General features: G+C 45.7%; 2 protein-coding genes across 5 annotated transcripts in view; both read right to left on the bottom strand.

The window, feature by feature from the left end:
* LOC105917122 (disabled homolog 2-interacting protein) overlaps window positions 1-8,480 on the bottom strand; it is a 33,968-nt gene extending 25,488 nt beyond the window's left edge. For 2 of the 4 annotated variants that reach the window (XM_036144237.1, XM_036144238.1), the window contains exons 1-3: window positions 7,646-7,721; window positions 6,575-6,693; window positions 4,393-4,495 (exon numbers count right to left, since the gene is read on the bottom strand). In XM_036144237.1, the coding sequence (XP_036000130.1) occupies window positions 4,393-4,495; window positions 6,575-6,693; window positions 7,646-7,706 (283 nt within the window). In that variant the 5' untranslated portion in view covers window positions 7,707-7,721. Of the gene's footprint in view, window positions 1-4,239; window positions 4,496-6,574; window positions 6,694-7,645; window positions 7,729-8,397 lie in introns of those variants that run through there. The other 2 variants (XM_036144236.1, XM_036144235.1) reach the window with 2 other exon arrangements.
* A 167-nt stretch (window positions 8,481-8,647) lies between these two features.
* phf19 (PHD finger protein 19) lies at window positions 8,648-25,654 on the bottom strand. The gene is made up of 14 exons (XM_036144263.1): window positions 25,438-25,654; window positions 24,228-24,408; window positions 24,062-24,143; window positions 17,807-17,920; window positions 15,961-16,058; window positions 15,731-15,879; window positions 15,565-15,660; window positions 15,300-15,489; window positions 12,873-12,940; window positions 11,810-11,950; window positions 11,666-11,726; window positions 11,510-11,595; window positions 9,623-9,712; window positions 8,648-9,553 (listed from the first exon to the last, which is right to left on the bottom strand). The coding sequence occupies exons 2-14, from the start codon at window positions 24,405-24,407 to the stop codon at window positions 9,223-9,225; spliced, it is 1,686 nt and encodes a 561-aa protein (XP_036000156.1). The 5' UTR covers window position 24,408; window positions 25,438-25,654; the 3' UTR covers window positions 8,648-9,222.
* Window positions 25,655-25,889: the final 235 nt, after the last annotated feature.

Raw genomic sequence — 25,889 nt, 5'->3', positions numbered from 1 at the left:
CATCATCTGCTGATTCTGGTTCAGAGTGCAGGTTTGAGTAATATTCTTCAAAGGCCTTTTCCATTTCCTCTGGATTGTGCACCAACCTTCTGGAGGATCTCTGATTTTATTGATACTGAATTGTTGGTTTCTTTATCGCCTGGCAAAGGATTTAGTTCATTTAGATCCTCCTTAATACTAAGTTTGCTTTACACATCTCGTTTTCTTTTCTACTGATATTGTGTCTATTTACACTTTTTTTAACCTTTTTCAGGGATTCCAGATCGTTAATTTTCTCATTCTGGTTCCTATGTAGCGAATCTGGAAGTCCTGAATTCTCCTTTTCTTGTTATATGAGGTGCATAAGATCAGTTTACCTCATTACTGCCTTCACAGCGTCCCACACCAATGTGGGTCTTTGTGGTAAGTGTTTGATTTTTTTAGAACGGCACCAGTTGTTGGTTGTTTAGCATATAAACATTTAACCTCCACTTTGTGATCCGAGGTTTCCTGACTTTCTACAATCCTAAACCGGCTTTTATGTTCATGAAAATTTTTTACAATAATGATCCAGGACCACGTTCCATTCGCCACCACAGACTATTTAATTCTATTCAGTTTTATTTCTATAGCTCCAATTCACAGCACATGTCATCTCAAGGCACTTTCAAAAGTCAGACTCCATCAAATCCTCCAGGTTGGTCAGAAAGTTTCCTCTCTAAGGAAACCCAGCAGGTTGCATCAAGTCTCTCCAAGCAGCATTCACTCCTCCTGAAAGAGCGTAGAGCCACAGTGGACAGTCGTCTGCATTGTTGATGGCTTTGCAGCAATCCCTCATACTGAGCATGCATGAAGCGACAGTGGAGAGGAAAACTCCCCTTTAACGGGGAGGAGAACCTCCAGCAGAACCAGAACCAGGCTCAGTGTGAACGCTCATCTGCCTCCACCCACTGGGTCTACTATTTGCTTTATTTCCAGAGAAATATTATCAAACACTGATTTATAGAAAGATTTATCAACAATGTGACCGTTCCAGGTTTCCCTCATCAGAAGGTACCTTCCATCTTTATTCACATTTAGTGAGGTGAATCTTAAAGCTTCAGGTTGAAAACTATCTGACCAAGACAACACAATGAACACCACAGCTTTAAGAAACAAGATGGAGAAAAGGAAAAAGTCCCGGTCCCTCTGTAGGGCCCCTCTGTAGACGAAGGCGTTGACTCCAAAAATTCCTCCTTCCAATCTACAACATTTTAGTTTTATTTCCTGCCAGATAATCTCTTTGCAAAGGGTGAATTTTAGGAGGCAAACTGCTAAGTCTGAACGCGCCATCTTCAGATAAAATAGAATAGATGAATTAAATGACCGCTGTGTAACATAGTGTACATAGTTGTCTGCCTTCTGTTGCTCTTCAGCCTGGTCTCTGACCTCCTGCAGTCTCTCCCTCGCTCTCAGCCCTGCAGCTTCGCGTCCACAGAGACTCCTGTTCATCCGTCTCTCCATGGCGTCCTCCTCCTCCTCCCTGCTGCTGATCCTCTCCTCATCTCACCCGCTGCCTCCCGGGTCGCCACAGACCATCTTTGACCCCGATTACACTGCAAAAAGGGAACTAAAAGTAAGTAAAATCCTCTTGAAATTAGTAATTTTCCTTGATTTGAGCAGCTAAATAAGACTATTTGCCAGTGGAATAAGATTTTTGCACTTAAAATAGGAACAACTCGTCTCCATTGTCTTATTTCAAGTGTAGGATTTTTCTAATTATCTTATTTTAGGTGTAAAAATACTCGTTCCATTGGCAAATAGTCTTATTTAGCTGCTCAAATCAAAGGAAAATATACTAATTTTAAGCACATTTTACCTACTTTTAGTTCCCTTTTTGCAGTGTACTTGTCAGTAGTCGGGGTCAAAGAATATCTTTAGGCGTTTCTGCCAGAGTCCTTTGTGTAAATTGGAGGAAGTTGACATCAACAGACCTGGTGTTGCAGCCTGGCCAGGTCTCCCGGCCCGGCGATTCGCTGGATCATGAGTTTGTCCCTGTGGGGACGTCCAGCGCTCTCTGCAGACAGAACCCCCCTCAGTGAGCTCCAGAACTCCAAACACAAATTATGTCAGCGACTCCTTCCCTCTAAATTCATCAACTTAGCTTTCAGTATTTTCCGCTCTTTAAAGGTATACTATGCAACCGGGGTTGATTTTCCAGCGAGGCTCCCCCCAGAGGGCGAAAGTAAAAGTGCACTGTCGTAAAGATGCTCAGCTGTTCTGGTTTCTCCGTCAAGCCAGGCGCGGTTGTTTTGAGCTTAGCAGACAGCCGAACGCAACGAAAAGTAAAAAAAACGGCAGTACAAACAATGACTAACACAGTGAAGGTATGTTTTATTATTATTATTATTATTATTATTATTATTATTATTTATTTATTATTTTTTTTATGTTGGCGAGACGCTACCGCAGCCGCCTCGCCGCGGCCGCCGCGGTAGCGTCTCGCCAACATAAAAAAAATAAATAAAAAAAAATAAAATATAATAATAATAATAATAAAACTCGATATGCTTGCATGTTTATTTGACGTTAACACGCGGTTCTTTGTTGTTGCTTTCGCGCGTGCATATAGTGAATGGCAGGGCAAAAACACATGGAGTTCTCGCCGTAAAGCAAGATCGACTCTCGCGATGCACCAGACTTCTCAGCCTGTGTGTGCGGGCCGAGGGCTCCTGCAATTGCAAGTACGGTATTTCCCCCACAGACCACCAGTGCGGCCGAGAAAACCTTTGTTCGACCTGAAATGACTCATTTAATCATCCAAAACGGTATGGAACACATTAATTAACTGAAAAATGTTGCATAGTATGCCTTTAAGAACCATGAGCAGGACATCTTTAGCCTCCACGTTCCACTCTTCCTCTTCACCAATGCGAGCTTCGCTTAGTGCTTCCCGCTGGTCTTGCAGCTCTTTATCAGTGTCAGTAAGTCTCTGCTTTATATCCACCTTAAATGTTTCAAACTGCCTCTTGAAGTCAGCCTTAACTTCATCTTTAAAAGGTCAAAAATAAGTTTTTTTATTTCTCCTTGATTTGCATCACCAGGCCAGGTAGCCGCTCACCTTTTCTTCCACTGCGACATTTTCTTGCATTTTGTTTCGGGTTCTTCGAGTCCGTCACCCTTGACCTTTGTAACCCTTACTCTTCCCACCGTTTGGTTTATGAATTGAAGTTTCTTAGTTGCTTTGAGGGGTTCAATTCAATTCAATTCAATTTTATTTATATAGCGCCGAATCATGAAACATGTCATCTCAAGGCACTTTACAAAATCAAGTTCAATCAGATTATACAGATTGGTCAAAAATTTCCTATATAAGGAAACCAGTTGATTGCATCAAAGTCCCGACAAGCAGCAGTCACTCCTGGAGAAGCGTAGAGCCACAAGGAGAGTCGTCTGCATTGTCCATGGCTTTGCTGCAATCCCTCATACTGAGCAAGCATGAAGCGACAGTGGGAAGAAAAACCACCCATTAGCGGGAAGGAAAAACCTCCGGCAGAACCGGGCTCAGTATGAACGGTCATCTGCCTCGACCCACTGGGTTTACAGAAGACAGAGCAGAGACACAACAAGAGAGACAAAAAAGCACAGAAGCACACATTGATCTAGTAATCTGTTCTACATTAGATGGAAGTAGCGGGTGAGCCGTCTTCAATTACTTATCTACTGGCAGGCGCACAGAGTTATGCTGCCGTCTCCCTCGCTGTCCAACCGGAAACCCCAGATTTCATCTTTCCAACACCGACTGCTACCCTGACTCGTCTCCCCAGGTGGTTTTCGGCCAATCACACCAAGAGGAAAGAAACGACTCCCAGGCCATTGTTGGGGACGGACATGTTTGGATCCTCAGACATCGACCCAAACATTGAGCCGAGGGGTCTTAATGGCTCTATTAGTGGGATTGTTCTGACTACAACTTATAACCTTGCTACTGCCAGCCATGTTCAGAACCGACGAAGCCCTTTGGATGAGAAACAGGAGTGGAGGTCCAGTGGCCGTCTACTGAAGCAGCATGGGTTGGTCTGGCAGGGTTGGATGTGACGAGCAGTCAGCTAATCAACAGCAGAGACGCTAAGCAGAAACCTTCTGACCTAGTCAACCCTCCTCCATGTTGCCATGTCAGGCCCCTGAGCTCAGATTATCAGATTAATTTCTGTGACATGTCGTCAAGATTAAGCCCCACATCTGACTCCGACCCGTCTGCAGACACCAGACCTCTCTTACCGTCAACAAAGTCGGGCTCTAACAGTCCGTCTGACGCCTGGTTGTCCAGCACCTGTCCATCAGGCTTGTCCGTCGTCCTTCCGTCCATCTGTCGTTTTTGTACACCTGTCAGCTCTCTGACGTTCCTCTGGTGCTGCTGCTTGAGTTGCTTACCTTTGTGGGCGGAGCCGGGGGCGACCGCGGTCACGTGCAGAGTGTATCTGAGCAACCAGATGGTGCAGGTCTCCGCCCTCTCCGCGAGCAGCAGAGGATGGACCTGAAGGAGAACATCAGCTGATCAGTAACACGCCGATGACATCATTACAACTTATAAGTATCTTGGTATTGTTATTGATGACTGTTTATCATTTAAGCCTCATGTTCACTGTCTAGTGAGAAAGTTGAGACTAAAATTGGGTTTTTACTTTCGAAATAAGCTGTGCTTTTCTTTTAATTGAAAAAAACGGTTAGTGGCATCCACTTTTTTTAACTGTGCTGGATTATGGTGATATATTATATATGCATTCATCTGCTCAATGACTTCAGATGATTGACGTAGCCTATCACGCATCGTTGAGATTTATTTCTAATTGTAAAGCTCGCACCCATCACTGTGAGCTGTATTCTCGTGCAGGGTGGTCTGCTTTGGCTAAACGGAGGCTTTGTCATTGGTATACATTTATATATAAGGCTATTCTTGGTGCGCTTCCATCTTATTTATGTTCACTTCTTATGAAAAACAGTACTGGTCATTACTCTCTCTGTTCTCAGGCTGTTGTCTTGTTTTCTGTCCCACGTGTCAGTACTGAGCTGGGTAAAAAGGCCTTTGCTTACTCTGCTCCCTTTACATGGAATTTGCTGCAAAATAACTTTAAACTTAGTAAATTGGTTCCTTTGAGTATTTTTAAACTGAGAATGAGATGCTTTGAGTTGGACTCCCTCACATGTCAATGTTTTAATTGAGATTTCATTGTAAGTGCATATTTGGCTTTCATGTGTGTGTCTTTGTACGTATGTAATGATGTGATGTCATTTTGATGCCTATCTTGGCCAGGTCTCCCTTGCAAAAGAGATTTTTAATCTCAATGGGTATAACTTGGTTAAATAAAGGATAAATAAAAAAATAAAATAAATCAGCAATAGTCGTGTGATCAGGCGGAAAATTCTGGCCGGATCCGAGTGATGTCCCGTCTCCTCTAGTTCTGGTCTCTGGTTCTGTTCCAGAATCATCTGAAGCAGAACCATTTATTAATCTGATTACCTCCAAAGCCATTTGTTATTTGTTTAAAAACCCTCCCAGCCATCTAAGACAGAGGAACAACTTGCTGTGGTTCCATCAGAACCAGAACCCTCCCCTGCAAACGCTCTAGTTCTGGTCACTTCTCAAAGGTCTCTGACGGTTCCTGGTGTTGAACTCCAGTGGTTTCATGGATGACGGGCTTTCTGTCAACAGACCCGGTCCAGATCTGTGAGGAAAGGTCTGCGGTTGAACGCCGCAGGTAAGCTCCTCCAGGCTGAGGAGCCAATTAGAAACGGTAAATGTCTTGTAGCGCTTTATCTAGTCTGACGACCCCAAAGCGCAAGGACTGAGTCAGAGCGGGGAATCGAACCGGCAACCCACCAGTTACAGGACGAACTCCCTAACTCCACCGTCGGCCCGCAATTAGGAGCCAATTAGAAGCCGAGGACGCTGGAGAGATTCTTGAATGTCTCCTCGGAAACGGGACTGATCAGCTGCCGGATCTCTGCGGGAATCAGTTCCTGACCCAGACTGTTGTGGGGAGCAGTGTTGTAGTAAATTTAGCTAATGACTCGGACTCGAGTCCGAGTCATTAGCTAAATTTAGAGACTTGTGACTTGACTTGGACACTGATGACTCGAACTTGGACTCGGACTCCTACATTCAGATCATTCTGACTCGGAAATTGAGAAAAAGACTCGACATTTTTTACATCATTAGGCTATAATTTTAATATGTCATTAGAATATTATTTGGTGTATGATTTTAAAATCTAAAATATTAGTGCAATGTGGTGGAGTGTGGATTTTTTTTTTTAGTTTAAAAACATGTCTATGCTTACTTTAGTGCGGAACTTGGACTCGACTTGATTAATAGTGACTCGACTCAGATTTTTTTTAATGACTTGACCCAGACTTGAACACTGGAGACTCGAACCTGGACTCGGATTCGAGGCATAGTGACTTGACTACAACACTGGTGGAGAGCACAATGAAACCAGTTTAAACTGGTTAAAACCGGTTTAAGCTGCCGGCGTAAACCGATTCAAACCGGTTTAAACTAGTTAAAACTGGTTGAAACCAGTTCATCATGTGTGTGTGTCTCGGTGTGTGAGACCTCCAGGTCGTCCAGCATCAGTAGTTGAGAGTCCGACAGGATGCAGAACATCCTGGTCCAAACGTCACGCTCTGCCTTCTGCCCACAGGACAGCCAATGGATGGAGGCGCTCTTCAGCTCTGTGACATCATCACAACATCATCATCATCATCATCATCATCATCCTTAGACAAGGTCTACAGACATCAAGCACATTCTGAAAGTCATTAAACACGATTTAAAGAGAAAAACGTCACAAAGTTTTTCACAGGAAAAACTGGTTCCAAGCAATATTCAGCTGTGGTTTAAAAAACCAATAAAACAGAACATTAACAAATAGCCATGGTCCTGTTTAACCAGACCTTCTACCCCAGGAACCCGTTTAACCCGACCTTCTACCCCAGGAACCCTGTTTAACCCGACCTTCTACCAGAGGAACCCGTTTAACCCGACCTTCTACCAGAGGAACCTTGTTTAACCCGACCTTCTACCTGAGGAACCCCGTTTAACCCGAACTTCTACCCCAGGAACCCGATCTTCTACCTGAGGAACCCTGTTTAACCCGACTTTCTACCTGAGGAACCCCTTTTAACCCAACCTTCTACCCCAGGAACCCGTTTAACCCGACCTTCTACCTGAGGAACCCCATTTAACCTGACCTTCTACCTGAGGAACCCTGTTTAACCGGACCTTCTACCTGAGGAACCCCTTTTAACCCGACCTTCTACCTGAGGAACCCCGTTTAACCCGACCTTCTACCTGAGGAACCCTGTTTAACCCGACCTTCTACCTGAGGAACCCTGTTTAACCCGACCTTCTAACAGAGGAAACCTGTTTAACCGGACCTTCTACCTGAGGAACCCTGTTTAACCAGACCTTCTAATAGAGGAACCCTGTTTAACCGGACCTTCTACCTGAGGAACCCCGTTTAATCGGACCTTCTACCTGAGGAACCCTGTTTAACCGGACCTTCTACCTGAGGAACCCTGTTTAACCCGAACCTCTACCTGAGGAACCCCGTTTAACCGGACCTTCTACCAGAGGAACCCCGTTTAACCCGACCTTCTACCTGAGGACAGGAAGTAAACTCACCAATCACGTTCATCCAGCCCAGATGCTGACACCTGGACAGGTGTTTGACCAGCTGCTCCATGCAGGTACACAGGTGGGAGGAGCTGTGAAACACACGAAGGCAGAGAAGAAAGCCACACAGATCAGGAACTATCTCATGGACCTCCATCTTTGGCCAGCAGGAAGACGGTCATGGAATCCTCTCCTCTGATGGCAGCGTTGATGCAGAAAGGTCCATCAGAGATGTTGGAGCAACATCTGCATCCTTCTGAGGACCTCCATGCAGTTTCTCCAAGACAGTGGAGAACATCCCAAAGGCCAGGCTGAGGCACGCCTGCAGAACCTCCAGAGGCCGCTGGAGAACTTTGGTTTGATGCAACAAACATTTGTCTGGTTGGAAACCTTAAGAAGGTCTGGATGGTTCTGGCCATGAGGCAGGAGAACCAGGTCCGGTACTGAAGCAGGGCTTTCTGCAGGAAGGTTCTGATGTTCCTGCTCCGGGTCAGCAGCAGGACGACGGACCGCTTCACCAGACTCACCTGAAATCAGGTGAGCTGCTGCCCCCTGCTGGTCGGAGATGACCTCCGCCGTATTTACACTCTGCGGTCGGTTCGCTCAGGAACATCAACGCGCACCAGAACCCACACACTTAAAAAAAAAAAAAAAACCAGAACTTCTGATGGTTCTGCTGCAGAAATCCTCCACAAGGCAGGCTGTGAACAGGCCGGTGAGACAGCTGAGGTGGACACACAGGTGTCCACAGGTGAACTTACCAGAAGGTGGACGCTCCTGTCTTTTCCACACATTGGCTGGTGGGTTCTGTTCAACAGAACCCGTGCCTCAGGGAACCCCGTCCTAAGGAGAACCTGCCTCTGAGTGGAACCATGGAGGTGACTCTGAGCTGCTGGCTCTTCTTCACGTGATCTTTAACGCCTTAATTGGATTGGCAGGTAATCACCTCTGAGTGACGCGCCCCTCCCAGAACCAGAACCCTTCACACAGAAACCCAGGCAGACACGGCAGCAGGTTAAAGATCAGGAACTTTATTGTAGGTGATCAAACAGTCACATGATCAAAACAACTGTCCACCAGGCCAATGGGGGGTGGAGCATGGTTACCATGGCAGCATTTAAAGTGACAGAGTGACCGTTTAACCTCTCAGATATTGTTAGCATCAAGGCGCAGCGTTAGCTCTGAGCTAGCTGAGACCGTTGATCCATCACTATTGATTATCATCTTTGCATAGATTCTGATTGGACCACAGTGCAACACAGGAGACACGAATCAGACTTATTAACAGCAAAGGGGGGCGGGGCCTATAAACAGGTAAACATGTGACTCAGGTGCTTCTGTTTAACAGCTAGGGGGGCGCTGAAGAACTTACAACTCTGTTTAACAGATGAGAGAAGAAGAAGCTGGAGGAGAGCTCCGCCTACAGTCAGAGCAGGGGTACTACAGAGGACTACAGTCTTTGGTTGGATTACAACACCTGGTTGACTAAATACTGACTATACAGGTGAGCGATCGGCTCTGATCCCTGACTCGTTGAGGTGTCAGAGCTCCTCACACACCTGGAACCCTGTTAGTACTGTAACTTCCTAATAAGGTGTTGACCCCTCCCACTCCAGCAGGTACTGCACCGTCCCTTGACGAGTGACGCGGCGAGCCAGGACCTGGTACCTCTCGCCGTTGGTCAGTCGGCCCGCCGCCCCGAAGTACGAGGAGATGGAGGAGTGGAGGAGGGAGGAGTCAGAGGGGATGTGGGAGGAGTCTGAGAGGAAGCAGGAAGGCTCCGTGGGGAGATGGGCGGGGCTTTCCACTGCTTGATCATCAGGTAGGTCAGAGGGCTCCTCCCCCACCTCACTGCGATTGGCCCAGAGGCTGTAGCTGTTGCTAGGCAGCTTCCTCTTCCTGCTGCCCACTCTCCTCCTGCAAGGAGACAGGTGATGAGCGTCAGGCGCTCCGACAACAGGCGGCAGGTGAGTGGCAGCTGGTTACCTGAAGTGGTAGGAGCCGCTGGTGGTGGCGGACCCTGAGGTGGAGGCGTCAGTGGAGTCCTGGTCGGTGCTGACGGTCCTGCTGGAGCTACTGAGGAGGAACAGCACGATCAGACAGGCGGAATAGAGCCGCGCACCGATAGGCTGACGCAGACAGGAAGCAGCCAGACGCGCTAACGGCTAATGTTAGCTTCAGGCTGCAGGACACCTTTTCCAAAACTGCCTTTAAAAATATCTGAGCTCCATAAACAGGTTTTCAGCTACAGGCAGCGCCACCTGGTGGATAATCCTGTCAGTACACGACAAATTAAATACAAACAGCTCCACCAATTCATAAAGTTCACCGTTCAATGCTCTCAGAAGGATTATAAGATGTAAAGTTGTCCCTCCAGCCCTGATAAAAAGATGCTATCATCTTTTCTAACGTTCAAACTAAACTTCCAAACATGATGATGGGAAGATTACAAACAAAAATGTGATAACAAATACTTAAATAATCTTTTAAAAGGACTCATTTATCATGATTATAATAGAATATTAAACAGTCTGATGATAAAAAAAATAAATAAAAACAAATAGCTGGAAATTTGGCCGATTGCACCCAAGGTTAAAGAAATGCAATTTAAATTCTTAATAGCTGTTTTCCATCAGGGGAGACATTGAGGGAACAAACAGAACATTTATTCTTTTTTTTTAGTTCAGTAAGTGAGAATTTAGAACAACATTTTTGAATAAAGTTAGTAGAACCGGACAATTTACCAGTGAGGAAATCATCTTCTATAAATGATGAAAAGGAAATTTCACTATAACATTATTATTACATTATAGTTATGGGTAAATAAATACCATATTCATGAAACTTTAATGTTTTAAAAATGAGTGTAAAATGTTCTTGTCCTGCATGAGACGTATAAAAGCCTCATTGACAGTTTGTGATGCTGCAGTAAAACGTTTGACCTGTGATTATTATTTACATTTATATATGTTTTATTAAGCTGCTTGTGTGTCTGATTGTCTCCACCAGACGTAGTAAAGCAGAAACAGACGACCACTGAGCTATATAATACACTGGAGTGCTAATCGCCCGCTGTTAGAACGAGTCGCTTTGAAGCCACCAGCCGCCATATTGGTACTCCCTATTTCCCCCCAGTAACTAGGGAATATGTGCGCTACAACATCGAATAACGGGGATTTTCTCATGTTCAGGGGGGGCTTAAAACTTTTAAAATGTCAAATGCCATATACTTTTATGTTATGTTCTAAAACTATCAAGTACTGAGAAAGTCATGTGCTGAAATATTTTGCATTTTATTCATTTAAAAAAAAAAAAAATAATATATATATATATATATATATATATATATATATATATATATATATATATATATATATATATATATATATATATATATATACATATACATACAAAAACATATTTACATATATGTATACATACTTATATATACATATACATATATTTAATATGAACAACATGTAAAATATTTCAGCACCTAATTTCCTAGTAGTTGATAGTGTTAGTACATCCACTGACTGTAGAATTACCTGTGAAACATTTTCACTCAGCCAGAAAACTGCTTGTTGTTGCAACCAAATCCTATGAGATTCTGTGAGAGTAGGGAGTAGCAAGATGGCGGCCAGTGACTTCAGTTTTTCTGCAAAATCAGCACTCCAGTGTATAATATAGCTCAGTGCAGACGGCGCCTTGCGGCTACTCTCCCCACAGCGCCGCCCTGCTGGTCAGAGGACCAACCTGCAGGCGGTCGGCTGTGAAACGTCTTCAGCACCAGAACCAAAGCCCGGTCTTCCTGGACGTAGCGGGTCCAGGGTGACCAGAACCATCACCTCCTCACCACTGCGTGCTCCTCACCTCTTCAGGCTCTGCAGCTCATCCAGCGTGAAGTCAAAGATGTTGGCCATGTGGTGGTTGGAGGTCCAGCTGCAGGTCAGCTGGTTCTGCAAGAACACACAGGTGAGCCTCCAGCCTGCTGCTGCTGCGAATAAAGCCGGCAGAGAGGTGTCTTACGGTGGGAATGGCGTCCTCCAGGAGCCACTTGGACTTCCTCTTCTTCCTTTCCGCCAGAACGCTGGACACAAGCAGAACATGAAGAGAACCCTCTGAGGTGGACCGGTCACATGATTTACCTGGCAGCAGTCACACAGGACTCACCTGGAGGAGGTCTTCTTGGAGCCCCGCCCACTGTCGCTCTGAGCGCGCTCAGGAAAGAGCTTGTTGGGGGGGTGTGGAGGAACCCGGGTCCTCAGGCAGAAGATGCACTTCCTCTTCTTCATCTCCTTCCCACACAGGAACCTGCAGACAAACATCCAGACACCTGCACAGCCGCCCCAGAACTCTTCACACCTCCTAAATGTTCCCACAGGCTGCAGCCAGCAGGTTCCCATCGGCTTCCATCGGCACCGACACAAAGCAGAAGCCTGCTGTGAGGCAGAAGGACCACGACTGCTTTGTATTCAGAACCTGTGAGCTTACAGAACCAGGCCCGGTTCCTTCTGGTCTGAAATGTTGCTAACTTAACAACAGTCAGGTCTGGACTTTGACTAGGCCGTTCTACCCCATGGACCTGCTCAGATCTGAACCCCCCATAGCATCTCTGGCTGCAGGTTCAGGCTGGTTCTCCACCTCAGGTTCTAATGGTGTTAGAACCTGTCAGAACCATTACACTGCAAAAACGGAACTAAAAATAAGTAAAATGTTCTTAAAATGAGTGTATTTGCCCTTGATTTGAGCAGGTAAATAAGATGATTTGCCAATGGAATAACATTTTTGCACTTAAAATGGGAACAACTCATCTTCATTACCTTTTTTTAAGTGCAGTATATCCAATTATCTTATTTTAGGGGTCAAAATACTCATTCCATTGACAGATAATCTTATTTACCTGCTCAAATCAAGGACAAATAAACTAATTTTAAGAACATTTTACGTGTTTTTGCAGTGTAGAACCTCCATCAGGGGGACAACCAGAACTTCCAGGCCTGTCTCCTGGGTTCCAGGGTCTTCATGATACTGGTTGTTCTCTGACGTTCTTCAAAAGAAGCTCTAAAGCCAGAACCAGAACAGCTGCGGTCAGACCCAGGTTCTGGTTCTGGTCTCCTGAAGGGTTCATAGGGGTTCTGAATACAAACGTCGTATCCTTCCAGCTCACATGATGCTCTGCTTTGTGAGGACCGGGTCTGAAAGGTTCTGCATGGTTCTGATGGAGGTTTCTTACTTGCTCTTGTACTTGTTGAGAGCATCCAGAAGGTGCTGCCCCCTTTCTGCCGGAGGAGTGTTGGTCAGCTGAGGAACAGAAACCACAGTCAGCGGTCCGTCTGGGTCTGAACTGTCTACTGTGGTTCTGCTCAGTTCCCTCCATTAATTCTGCTACCTCACGTCGGATTAAAGTACTTCTTGATTCTGAGATCATACAAGTTGCTAAATGTTAGAAAGTTCACATATTATTATGACCTGAGGAAAATTTTTTTTAAAAATTCGATGAAAAAGTGGATTTTTAAGGCTTTTTAGCTCAAGGCTCATAAAAAAAATGTTGCATGACCGATGACGTAATTCGTGGGTGGGCGTTGATCTGTTGTCATGGTAACAAAATACTTCCTGGTTGCAAACTCGCTTTCTCAAAGACAAATAGACGTAAATAAACATGGCTAAAAAGTAGGCCTGGGCGATAAATCAATCTAATCGATTAATTCAAATTTACAATTCTTTAAGATTTCATTTTTGGAAAATCTGGATTTTATTTTGCCAATACACTCATTGGGTTTCCATGAAGATAACAGCATGTGATGCTGAATATATGTTTAGGCAAATGTATTGTCAAAGTATTAAGTAGAAACTTTTTTTTTTACCATAATACGAGGTACTTCATTTACTTATTTGCTTTTTTTTTTAACTTAGTTTGAAGTTCACAAGTGCAGTGAAGCCTGTTCTTAGCTCAATGTGTAATACCACTAGCAGCAAATGTTTTGTTATATTTTCATTGTTTATAATGGCACGGCTGCCAACAACTCATATAATCATGTCAAGATTGTAACACTCAGTTTAATCGGCAGCTGTTGTTTACAAAATTGTAAAATAAAAATAAATAAACGCTGTCTTCAGGCAGCTGAAATGTCCATATTCTCTCCTCTCGTTCACTACCTCTCTGCACGGCGCTGCTGTGCTGAGAGGTAGTGAACGATGCCAGACAATCGAGCTTCAACGAGTTGTTTCCGTGTTTACATCCGAACGGTCAGCCATGACCGCGATTATGAGCACCAATTCCAATTATACATTAGCAAACCATTCCGTTTATTCTCCTAAAACAGGGGTGTCAAACTCATTTTGGTTTAGGGGCCGCATTCAGCTTAATCTGATCTCAAGAGGGCCACACGAGTAAACTCATTGCAAGATTAAATAGAACTAATAAAAGTGAACTTTTTGTTGATTTTTATATTAAATTAATTCACTTTTACACAATATATTATGAATAACCTCAGCGTTTTTAAGAAAAGTATGTGCAATTTCAACAATACTTTTACTCAGTTAAACATTTACTTGTGCATTATGCATAAGAACTGATCACAGTGATTGTACAATGTTGAAAAACATTTATTCATATTTTTTGTTACTTAAAAACACTGTCCTGCATGGCAAAATACATCAAACAGATAAAAATTAAGAAATGATTTAAAATCAATTTTCCACATCTGAAGCTCAGTGCTACCATCTGCTGATTAAAACACAGCGCCCCTCGTGGACAATATAGGAACTGCAGATTTTCAATTAAACAAAGTACATGTTTTTTTTCAATAATTGTTTTATCATTCTCTTCCTTTTATCTCCTCTTTCACCTTTTCTTTTTTCTTCTTGTTCTTCCTTTCCTCTCCTACTTTCCCATTGTAGTGTCCATATCATTTGAGATATTCCCCGCATGAATCATAATAAAACTATTCACATTCATAAATCAAGCGGAGCGCTATGGCAAAAGCAGTACTGCTCCACTTGTGAAAGTCAAATCTGATGAGCTCTTTTTGGCATTAAGACAACAATTCTCATTGCCACATTGCCAGACAGGACACTGCAAAAAAAAAAAAAAAAATACAAAAAAAAAAAAAAAATTATATATATATATATATATATATATATATATATATATATATATATATATATATATATATATATATATATATATATATATATATATATATATATATATATATTTTTTTTTATTTTTTTTTTAATAATGATAATGCATTTAGCCACCGGGCCGGACTAAATTGTTCGGTGGGCCGGAACCGGCCCGCGGGCCGTATGTTTGACACCCCTGTCCTAAAATGTTTTTCTCAGACTTACCCGAGTCGTAACAGACGCTTGCGCTGTCTTTCGTGTTAAAATCATCACTTTGTGAATCCCCATCTGAACTTCAACTTCATTGAACTCTCTGTAGCGTCGCCTGGGCAACGCCCACAAATTGTGGATTTTCAGCCTAGCGGTCGCCGAGGGACTATTTTAAGTCCTTAAAAAAAACTTTTAACGCCGCAATCATGATCTTAATGCTAAATTTTTTTTGAAAATATGGTCACTAATGCATGTATTTCCGAGTTGGTCAATCTCAGAATCAAGAACTACTTTAAGCGTTCCCAGTCCGGCTCGGTTCCGTTACCTTTCCCAGCTGCAAGTGGTCCCAGTTGGCGGAGACGAAGGCCAGGATCTCGTCCAGCTCAAAGTATTTCTTCTTGCTGCTGACGGACAGGTTGTAGAGGGCCAGGTGGACCACGTCGACCCACCTGAGCGACAGACGCCGCACATACTCGGAGCCTTTGTTACACACCGCGCACAGGAAGAGGTAGAACCTGCGCGGGACAAGGAGAACCGTCAGAACGTGGCCATAAAGAGACGGTGGGGGGTGGGCGGGCGAACAGACTCGCCTGTCCCCGAACAGCATGGAGTCCTGCAGACACTGGGTGCACGCCTCGTGGAACCACTGCTCACACCTGAAGCACTGCAGCATCTTCAGGTACCACCTGCACACACAGACCAGCGTCAGCGCCAGGTACGCACCAACCTGAAGCGGCGCTCCGCTCCGCCTCTTACTCTCCAGGCCCGCCGCAGTAACAGTAGCAGTGCTGCTGATTGGTCCGGTGCTGGGAGTCCCAGTTCAGCGCCGGCAGGTCGTACGGCAGCACCTGCTTCATGGCCCACAGCGCCTTGGCGATGGGGCCTTTCTTCAGGGCGCCGCCTTTCTGTGGGCGCAGCGGGGGGGAGACACCAGATTAGAGGGAGAAACGCCACCGGTCAGAAACTCAAGTGGGCCGAGTCGGTACCCGGACAGCCAGAGCGAAGATGCAGCGTCTGCAGAACCAGGGGCTGAGCTCGCTGACGGCGCCATCTACTGGAGGAACGTGGCACAGCTGGTGGAACCCTGCAAGAGACGAGCCGACGTCAGGCGCTGCTGCCCGGTAACATGGTAACCTGGTTACCATGACAGCCGCTGTAGGTACCAGATCGGCATGGGGGGGCCTGCGCTTCCCGATGACATCATCATATGGCAAATCCACTAGGGCTGAACAATTAATCGCATTTTCAATATAATCGCGATTTAAAAAAACGCAATTTCCAAATCGCAGAGTCTGCAATTTTTGGCTATGTAACAATTAGGGAATTAGACACGTCCATTAGGTGTTGGTAAAATGTTTAAAGTGGGTTTGCCTCCACATGGAAGGGAAGACAGTTGCAGTAGTGAGATAATCTAATTTTATTACTTGTTTTAGAGTTTGTATAATCATACTGTTTGCCAGAAACGTTCAGGAATCTTACCACAGCATTAAGTACAGGTCAATCAGTTTAATACATAGACTTGCTTGTTGGTTGCACTTTATGTTCAACAAGGATTGATGTCCAAATCAACTAAAAGCTGTTCTCTTGAATAATATTCTGATTAATAGAAACATTAAAAGTTCTTGTTTTAAATAGTCCTTGTTTACAAACATCTTTATTTAGAAGCCATTTTTGTTGCTTGTGGTTTAATGCAGAGAAAAGTCAAAATTGCAATTTTGGTTGAAATATATTCTGCACCGAATTTAAATGCTGTGGGTCTTTTAGCAACTAATTTGCACAGCAATGAAACAAGTTGATTTATTGTTTGTATATGTTTAAAAAGACATGATAAATTAAACTGGGGGGAAAAAAAAAAAAAAAAAAAGGAAAAAAAAAAAATCGCAATTAGATTATTTTCCAAAATCGTTCACCCCTAAAATCCACTCAAACAAACTACGTTACGCCCGCGGTCTCCATTTGTTAATTTGCGTTTATTTTCCAGTAACTTAATCCGAGACATGAAAAGTTTTAACATCATTTTGGAATGCTTGTGTGGTAGTCTGACAATTTAATCGGTAATTTTGCCGGATCAAAGTTACATCTTAAGAGAAATTTCCTTCCTCCAATTTAAAAAAAAAAAAAAAAAGTTGTGAAGGGAAACTAAACCATAAACTCTTTTCATTTTTAATAAAAGTCTGCAGCCATTTTAATATTATCACGGCATTCATCACTTTAAAATCATTAACGTTTATTCCTCCTTTTTCTCCTGATTTTTCTCCTTTGTCGTTTTTTTGAAATTGTGACAATATTCTTCCAAAAATTGAGCCAACTGTCAAATATTTGTTGATTTTTTTGTAAAATGGCTTGAATATTTGTTCTGTCATTTTCAGTGTGCTCCTTGTTAATCATTATACCTAAATTTTTTACCTCATTTTTATCAATTAAAGTGGGTTGATTATTTTGAATTGCTAAGATTTCACATTTTTCTATGTTCATCTTTAAGCCTGAAGCTTTTGAAAAAAAAGAAACCGCTAAATTAACTAAATAAAATTGATTCGTTACAAATGCAGACTGCGGGCTCTATGTAGTTTGTTTGAGTGGCGTTGCCATAATGTGACATCATCGGGAGGCGCAGGGACCATGGAGAATTTCTTCGTAAAATTGTCAGTTTATAAACCGCAATCCCGCTCTCGAATAAAACCTACACCCCGCTATAATTACTTTAGTAAGTTGTCCAGACCAATCACAATGTTTTGCGCAATTGAACAAACGTTAAACCGATCATGTATAGTGATGTCATCAGAAGGCGCAGGACCCCGAGTCGATCTGGTACCTACACCGCCGCAGACTCACCGATGCCGCACTTTCCGCAGATCAGGATCTCGTTGTCCAGCTTTGATTGGCTGTCACAGCCAGGCTCCGCCCCATGGCACACGGAGCAGCGAGGCTCCTCCCCTGGGATTCCAGCTGCAACGCGATTGGACAGATTTAGGCACATGACAGACGAACAGCGCCCCCCCCCCCCCCCCCCCCCCCCCGTCTGGCCAATCATGGAACGATAAGAAGCTGAAACAGATTCCAATCAGCTGGTGTTCTGCGTGAAGGTTCCTCGTTCTGCTTTAGCGATCCAACACCAGGTTCTACAGTACGCCGCAGAACCACCAGGGGGCGTCCTCTGAGGTTAGAGCTGCGTTCAGCGACGGCGTGCTAAACCCCAGCAGAGCCAAGTCGGCGGCGTGGTCGTGTTTTCACGGCAGGAGATAGCAGTAAGGGTCGGTTAGCAGCCACCACAGGTTAGCTAACGCTAAAGTCCCTTAAATGAAAGTTGCGCCAACTCAGCGAGTGGCGCCATTTTGGGTCTAAACTTGCCACAGGCAGGCGCTTTAACACTGTTATGTTATGCGCGTTTCGCACCTTCTAATACCCTTCAGGCAGGTGTTCTGAATAAAACACAACTGAGTGTTGATGATCACCTACTAGGCATCCAGAAAAGCTGATATTACATTTTAATAAGACTTGAGAGAGACATTTTTAAGTGAACTGTATACTTCTCTTTTACTGTCTTGAAGTCCAAAATTGATCCCATAGGACAAAAATCAGACACACATTATGCTGCAGCACAATGAAATAAAGAAAGAAGTCCAGAAGAAAATTTCACATAAAAAAATCGGACGGTCGGTGAAAATCAAACATGTTCAGTCGGCCGTCGTGAGGTTTTCGTGAGCGCATCCTGCTGTTCAAGCAGAGCTACGAGGGAGCGCCCTCCCCTCCTCTCCGTCCCCGCCAGCGGAGGGAGGGGAGCAGGCATCCCCAAAGCGACCTTCGCCCGGCCCGGGACCCGCGGGGACCGGACGTCGGCTCGCGGGGCGGGGGGAGGGCAAGCGCTCCGGTCCGCGCGACGCGCTGGCCGCCTGTTTCGGCACGCTTCCGCTCGCGGGGCGGGCCGGGCGACCTGCCGTGCCGCGCGGCCGCTGGTGCGGTGCGTGAGCTGGGCTCGACCCCGCGCTCTGGGTCCCTGTCACCCACCGTCGCTCGCCTGCCTCTGCCACCACAGCGAGCGGTCCCACAGGGGACACGCAGTCCGGTCGCGTCCGAGCGCCGCGCCGCACAGATCGTGAGCGGTGAACTTTTTAAACCCGCGGTTCCGTCGTACAGTTTGAGATGTATATAAGTACCATGACTGAAAAACTCGTACAGGGTATGCCCGGCTTAGCGGTTGGGAACTGGCGGGGAGAGACAAGCTTTGCGCGTTTTTTTTTTTTTTTTTTTATATTGGCGAGGCGGCCGCCAAACTTAGCGCTGCGGGAAACCCTGACTTCAGAAAAAAAAAGCCCACATACCTCACACAAGCGAGAGTTTGTTGTAGGTCTCCAAGTTTTGTTCGTCTCTTGGTCCAAGCGACTGACTCGTTGATCCACAATAAACGCCGCTCTTCATCGCTTGGAAAACGGAACATCCGCGTCCCTTTATCAGTGCTGTTGCTGCAGCTGTGGGCACAACACCCTGGCATGGTGGCTTATTTTCGAAATAAAGAAATACTCGAAATAATCAGAAAAAATAAAATAAAAATAAAAGAAATCGGTCGCTCGCAGTGTTGTAAACGCGCTGAGCTTAGCCGAACCTAGACCCAAAATGGCCGCATGAGATCACGTGACCCGAAAAAAATGGAACGCCCATGTCACAACTTTCTTTTAAGGGACTTTAGCTAACGCCTGATTCAGCCCAGAGGCTACGTTCTAAGGCTACGTTCTAAGGCTATGTTCTAAGACTACGTTCTAAGGCTACGTTCTGAGGCTACGTTCTAAGGCTACGTTCTAAGGCTACTTTCTAAGGCTACTTTCTAAGGCTACGTTCTGAGGCTACGTTCTAAGGCTACGTTCTAAGGCTACTTTCTAAGGCTACTTTCTAAGGCTACGTTCTGAGGCTACGTTCTGAGGCTACGTTCTGAGGCTACGTTCTAAGGCTACGTTCTGAGGCTACGTTCTAAGGCTACGTTCTAAGGCTACTTTCTAAGGCTACTTTCTAAGGCTACTTTCTAAGGCTACGTTCTGAGGCTACGTTCTGAGGCTACGTTCTGAGGCTACGTTCTAAGGCTACTTTCTAAGGCTACGTTCTGAGGCTACGTTCTGAGGCTACGTTCTGAGGCTACGTTCTAAGGCTACGTTCTAAGGCTACGTTCTAAGGCTACTTTCTAAAGCTACTTTCTAAGGCTACGTTCTAAGGCTACGTTCTGAGGCTACGTTCTAAGGTTACGTTCTAAGGCTACGTTCTAAGGCTACGTTCTAAGGCTACGTTCTAAGGCTACTTTCTAAGGCTACTTTCTAAGGCTACTTTCTAAGGCTACGTTCTAAGGCTACGTTCTGAGGCTACGTTCTGAGGCTACGTTCTGAGGCTACGTTCTAAGGCTACGTTCTAAGACTACGTTCTAAAGGGCCTTTCAGACAGGAAGCGATTTGCGCTGCGCTGGCCGCGGGGTTCAGCGCAGCGCATTTGCGGTTTCTATGGCAACGCGTACATTCGTCACGGCGCGCCGCGCTCGCCGCGCTCAAAGTTCAACTATGTTGAACTTTGAGTGCGGCGCGCGAAGCGGTGCGCTGCGCTGTGCTTGCGCTTTGCTCGACGCAGCGATAAACCGCCCTGGCGCGGCGCAAGCCATTGAAAAGAATGGGTTTCACAGCGTAGCAGTGCGGTCGTCGCAGCCTGTCTGAAAGGCCCATAAGGCTACGTTCTAAGGCTACGTTCTAAGGCTACGTTCTAAGGTTACCTTCTGAGGCTACGTTCTGAGGCTACGTTCTGAGGCTACGTTCTAAGGCTACGTTCTGAGGCTACCTTCTAAGGTTACCTTCTAAGGTTACCTTCTGAGGCTACGTTCTGAGGCTACGTTCTGAGGTTACGTTCTAAGGCTACGTTCTCAGGCTACGTTCTCAGGCTACATTCTAAGACTACGTTCTGAGGCTACGTTCTGAGGCTACGTTCTAAGGCTACGTTCTAAGGCTACGTTCTGAGGCTACATTCTGAGGCTACATTCTGAGGCTACGTTCTGAGGCTACGTTCTGAGGCTATGTTCTGAGGCTATGTTCTGAGGCTACGTTCTGAGGCTACGTTCTAAGGCTACGTTCTAAGACTACGTTCTAAAGGGCCTTTCAGACAGGAAGCGATTTGCGCTGCGCTGGCCGCGGGGTTCAGCGCAGCGCATTTGCGGTTTCTATGGCAACGCGTACATTCGTCACGGCGCGGCGCGCGAAGCGGTGCGCTGCGCTGTGCTTGCGCTTTGCTCGACGCAGCGATAAACCGCCCTGGCGCGGCGCAAGCCATTGAAAATAATGGGTTTCACAGCGCAGCAGTGCGGTCGTCGCAGCCTGTCTGAAAGGCCCATAAGGCTACGTTCTAAGGCTACGTTCTAAGGCTACGTTCTAAGGTTACCTTCTGAGGCTACGTTCTGAGGCTACGTTCTAAGGCTACCTTCTGAGGCTACCTTCTAAGGTTACCTTCTAAGGTTACCTTCTGAGGCTACCTTCTGAGGCTACGTTCTGAGGTTACGTTCTAAGGCTACGTTCTAAGGCTACGTTCTAAGGTTACCTTCTAAGGCTACGTTCTGAGGCTACATTCTAAGGCTACATTCTAAGGCTACGTTCTGAGGCTACGTTCTAAGGTAAGTTCTGAGGCAACCTTCTAAGGCTACGTTCTAAGGTAAGTTCTGAGGCTACATTCTAAGGCTACGTTCTAAGGTAAGTTCTGAGGCTACCTTCTAAGGCTACGTTCTAAGGTTACCTTCTAAGGTTACCTTCTAAGGTAACCTTCTAAGGCTACCTTCTAAGGTAAGTTCTGAGGCTACATTCTAAGGCTACGTTCTAAGGTAAGTTCTGAGGCAACCTTCTAAGGCTACCTTCTAAGGCTACCTTCTAAGGCTACGTTCTGAGGCTACGTTCTAAGGTTACGTTCTAAGGTTACGTTCTAAGGTAAGTTCTGAGGCTATCTTCTAAGGCTACCTTCTAAGGCTACCTTCTAAGGCTACGTTCTGAGGCTACGTTCTGAGGTTACGTTCTAAGGTAAGTTCTGAGGCTATCTTCTAAGGCTACCTTCTAAGGCTACCTTCTAAGGCTACGTTCTGAGGCTACGTTCTAAGGTTACGTTCTAAGGCTACGTTCTAAGGCTACGTTCTAAGGTTACCTTCTAAGGCTACGTTCTGAGGCTACCTTCTAAGGCTACATTCTAAGGCTACGTTCTGAGGCTACGTTCTAAGGTAAGTTCTGAGGCAACCTTCTAAGGCTACGTTCTAAGGTAAGTTCTGAGGCTACCTTCTAAGGCTACGTTCTAAGGTTACCTTCTAAGGTAACCTTCTAAGGCTACCTTCTAAGGTAAGTTCTGAGGCTACATTCTAAGGCTACGTTCTAAGGTAAGTTCTGAGGCAACCTTCTAAGGCTACCTTCTAAGGCTACCTTCTAAGGCTACCTTCTAAGGCTACCTTCTAAGGCTACGTTCTGAGGCTACGTTCTAAGGTTACGTTCTAAGGTTACGTTCTAAGGTAAGTTCTGAGGCTATCTTCTAAGGCTACCTTCTAAGGCTATGTTCTGAAGCTACGTTCTAAGGCTACGTTCTAAGGCTACGTTCTAAAGCTACGTTCTAAGGCTACGTTCCACCCTGCAGGTGTGAAATCTGGTATTTTGCACGGTTGTCCGTACGACTAATTAAATGCGGCCGCCACCAGACTTCTGTCCAACCGGTTCAGGACGCAGAAACGTAAATGTTCCTACAAGTGTCACATAAAAAGGGAGCAGCGTTCCACATCATCAGGAGAGAACCAGCCTAACCCTAACCAGCTATGAGCCTCTGCCTCCTGTGGAGGCGTCAGCAGGAGCAGCAGGAGGAGGAGGGCAGCCAGTTTAGAACTAAACCGCATATTACTGGACTGAGATGATGGCGGCGCCGTGAAGTCAGACAGACGTGGAGATCTGCCTCCTCAAGACTGTAATGTTCACCTGCACTCCTGACTGTTACTATGGTAACAACTGTTTACATGCATCCTGCACTACTAACCATGACTGAATATTGATTTGCACTGCTGACTGTTTATTCACAGTACCAATTGTTTACATATACATTTGCAATACCGTACTTTAACTATAATATGCAATTACCTTCCACTGCACTTTAATTTAAATAGCTTCTGTCCAAACTTTATTTATACATTTTATAGTAATAGCTACCTGTATATTATGCTCACAATTCTGCCTACAGTAATAGCCATCTGTACATATAGTCATAGTACATGTAAACTCTGTTACAATAACAATCATCTGTATATTATGCTATTGTACATATCTGTATATAGTAATATCCACCTGTATATTATATTCGGTACATATCCAGCTGAAAATTTAGTTCACAATACTAGTTATCTATATATTATACTCATAGGACAAATCTATCAGTAAACTTCTGTTTATAATAGCATCCATCTCTATATTTATTCAGTAATAACTCATGTCCTGTACATATGGAACCATTGTTTATCCTGGACTTGCTGCTATTGCACTTCTGCTTAGACCTGAACTGCATTTTGTTGCCTTGTACCTGTGTAATGACAATAAAGTTGAATCTAATCTAATCTAATCATGTCGCCCCGCATGGCCGCTCCATCACACCGTTTGATGGAAAGTCAGATCTCACCCAGGAAAGTAGGAGCAGCTGTCGCCCAGAGATCTGTTACAGTAATTAAACCTTATCCAACGCGCCGTTAACATCTCTGCACTAAAACGTTAGTGACGGTGTAACATGACTGCAGCTCGTTAATCTGCAGTTAACTCGTTAGCCTGCAGTTAACTCGTTAATCTGCAGTTAACTCGTTAGCCTGCAGTTAACTCGTTAGCCTGCAGTTAACTCGTTAGCCTGCAGTTAACTCGTTAACTAAGGCACATTTTAAACTGCTTACGGTTAGAATAAGTGTGTAAATATCCAGCAGCCATTCTGAAGGTCTGACACACGCAGCAGAACCTGCAGACTAAATGTTTCTGCTATGTGAGAAACTATAAACTCGGTGTTAGCTGACTGTGGCCCGGTTCTGGAAGCTCAGACCCGACCCGGCTCGTCCTCTCGTGTTCCTCTCACCGTGCTGGATGTCCTTCCAGAGAACCCAGAACTTGGAGTTGTCCTCGAAGGTGACGAAGCAGCTCTGCCTCGGGGGGCTCACCTGTCCACCAATCAGAGCGACACACTCAGAGCTCCCAGCCAATCAGAACGCACCGCTGACAGAATGGCGTGCGGGTAAACTCACCCTCTGAATCTTTCCCACGTAGTAAAGTCCATCCGACCAACGGCAGAGGACAAACTGGCCCTCGCTCAGGTGTGGCTCCGCCCCCTCCTCCTCCAGGAGCCCCCTGCTGTGGCAGGCCCCGCCCCCAGGAGACACCTGAGGCTCCAGACTGCAGAAGGGTTCGATCAGGTCCTCAAACATCCTGCAGAGTGATGGAGAGATGAAGAAATGGAGATATGGAGATGGAGAGATGAAGAGATGGAGGGATGGAGAGATGGAGGTGAAGAGATGCAGATGGAGAGATGGAGGTGGAGAGATGAAGAAATGGAGATATGGAGATTGAGATGCAGAGATGGAGAAATGCAGAAATAGAGATATGGAGATGCAGAAGGAGAGATGGAGATGGAGGGATAGAGAGATGCAGAGATGGAGGGATGGAGATGGAGAGATGGAGAAATGCAGAGATGGAGGTGGAGAGATGGAGAGATGGAGGTGGAGAGATGCAGATGGAGAGATGGAGAGATGGAGGTGGAGAGATGCAGATGGAGAGATGGAGGTGGAGAGATGCAGATGGAGGAATGGAGAGATGCAGACGGAGGGATGGAGAGATGCAGAGATGGAGAAATGTAGGGATGGAGAAATGGAGATGGAGAGATGCAGATGGAGGGATGGAGAGATGCAGGGATGGAGAGATGCAGGGATGGAGGGATGGAGAGATGCAGATGGAGGGATGGAGAGATGCAGATGGAGGGATGGAGAGATGCAGATGGAGAGATGGAGAGATGCAGATGGAGAGATGGAGGGATGCAGATGGAGGGATGGAGAAATGCAGAGATGGAGGGATGGAGAGATGCAGAGATGGAGGGATGGAGAGATGCAGATGGAGGTATGTAGGTATGCAGGCAGGTGGAGAACAGGTGAAACTGCTGACGGTTGCAAAGACTCGTTCATTTTGCTGCTCTGACTCATTCCTGAACTGTCTGGGGGTTTCTGACAGGTCCGAGCATGCGCACTGCAGCGCTGCCCCAGAACCGTTAACTAGCTGCTAACCGCAGAGAGCAGCGCCCTGCGGCTCTAACCCGCTACTAACCAACACTAACCAACCAGCTCTACGTTAATAACACACACTACTCAGCGCTGACCCACAAACCGGACCGGACCGGGCCGTGCGGGGCCGGGCCGGTGTCAGCAGGCAGAACCGGGTCGGGTTCCAGAACAGCCCCGGTCTCACCTCCTCTGAAGCGTTCAGGGTCTCTCCTCCGTCGCCGGTCCTCTCCGGGCCGTGAGACAGTCCGGGGTTCGGGTACCGGCTCAGGCGGCGTCTGGTCCTCTCTCGGTGCTCGGTGTCCGTTGCTTCTCTTGCTGCTGTTTCGCGGCGCTGAACTTCAAACTCTCCCAGCCGCCATTTTTTTCATTTTCCCGCGAATCACAGCCCGACCCCTTCCGCGTGACCACATGACCGGAAGAGGGAGGGGGCTGTTCCGTGACGACACACACATTTCTATTTATCTATCTATATAAAATACATTTAGAATGCTGCATTTATAATCCTGTAATGCTGCGGTTTCTTAATGTCTCATATTTATCGCAGACAGAGAAAACAAGAGAAACGGCTGATAAACGGACGTTTAAAGGAGGATTTCCGTTTCTAATCGCTGTTTATAGATTTAACGTTTAATGTTT

Source organism: Fundulus heteroclitus, chromosome 12 (assembly GCF_011125445.2).
Source record: "Fundulus heteroclitus isolate FHET01 chromosome 12, MU-UCD_Fhet_4.1, whole genome shotgun sequence".
NCBI classification, from domain to species: Eukaryota; Metazoa; Chordata; class Actinopteri; order Cyprinodontiformes; family Fundulidae; genus Fundulus; species Fundulus heteroclitus.
This window is presented reverse-complemented; position numbering and strand designations above follow the sequence as displayed.

What these genes read in the sequence shown, in the direction of transcription:
- phf19 (XM_036144263.1), bottom strand. Translation starts at nt 24,407, where the DNA reads ATGTTTGAGGACCTGATCGAACCCTTCTGCAGTCTGGAGCCTCAGGTG. An exon ending in CTGCGGAAAGTGCGGCATCG is followed by an intron (nt 16,059 to 17,806) that starts GTGAGTCTGCGG and finishes CGTCTCTTGCAG; the next exon opens with GGTTCCACCAGCTGTGCCAC. An exon ending in TACTGCGGCGGGCCTGGAGA is followed by an intron (nt 15,661 to 15,730) that starts GTAAGAGGCGGA and finishes CTGTGTGTGCAG; the next exon opens with GTGGTACCTGAAGATGCTGC.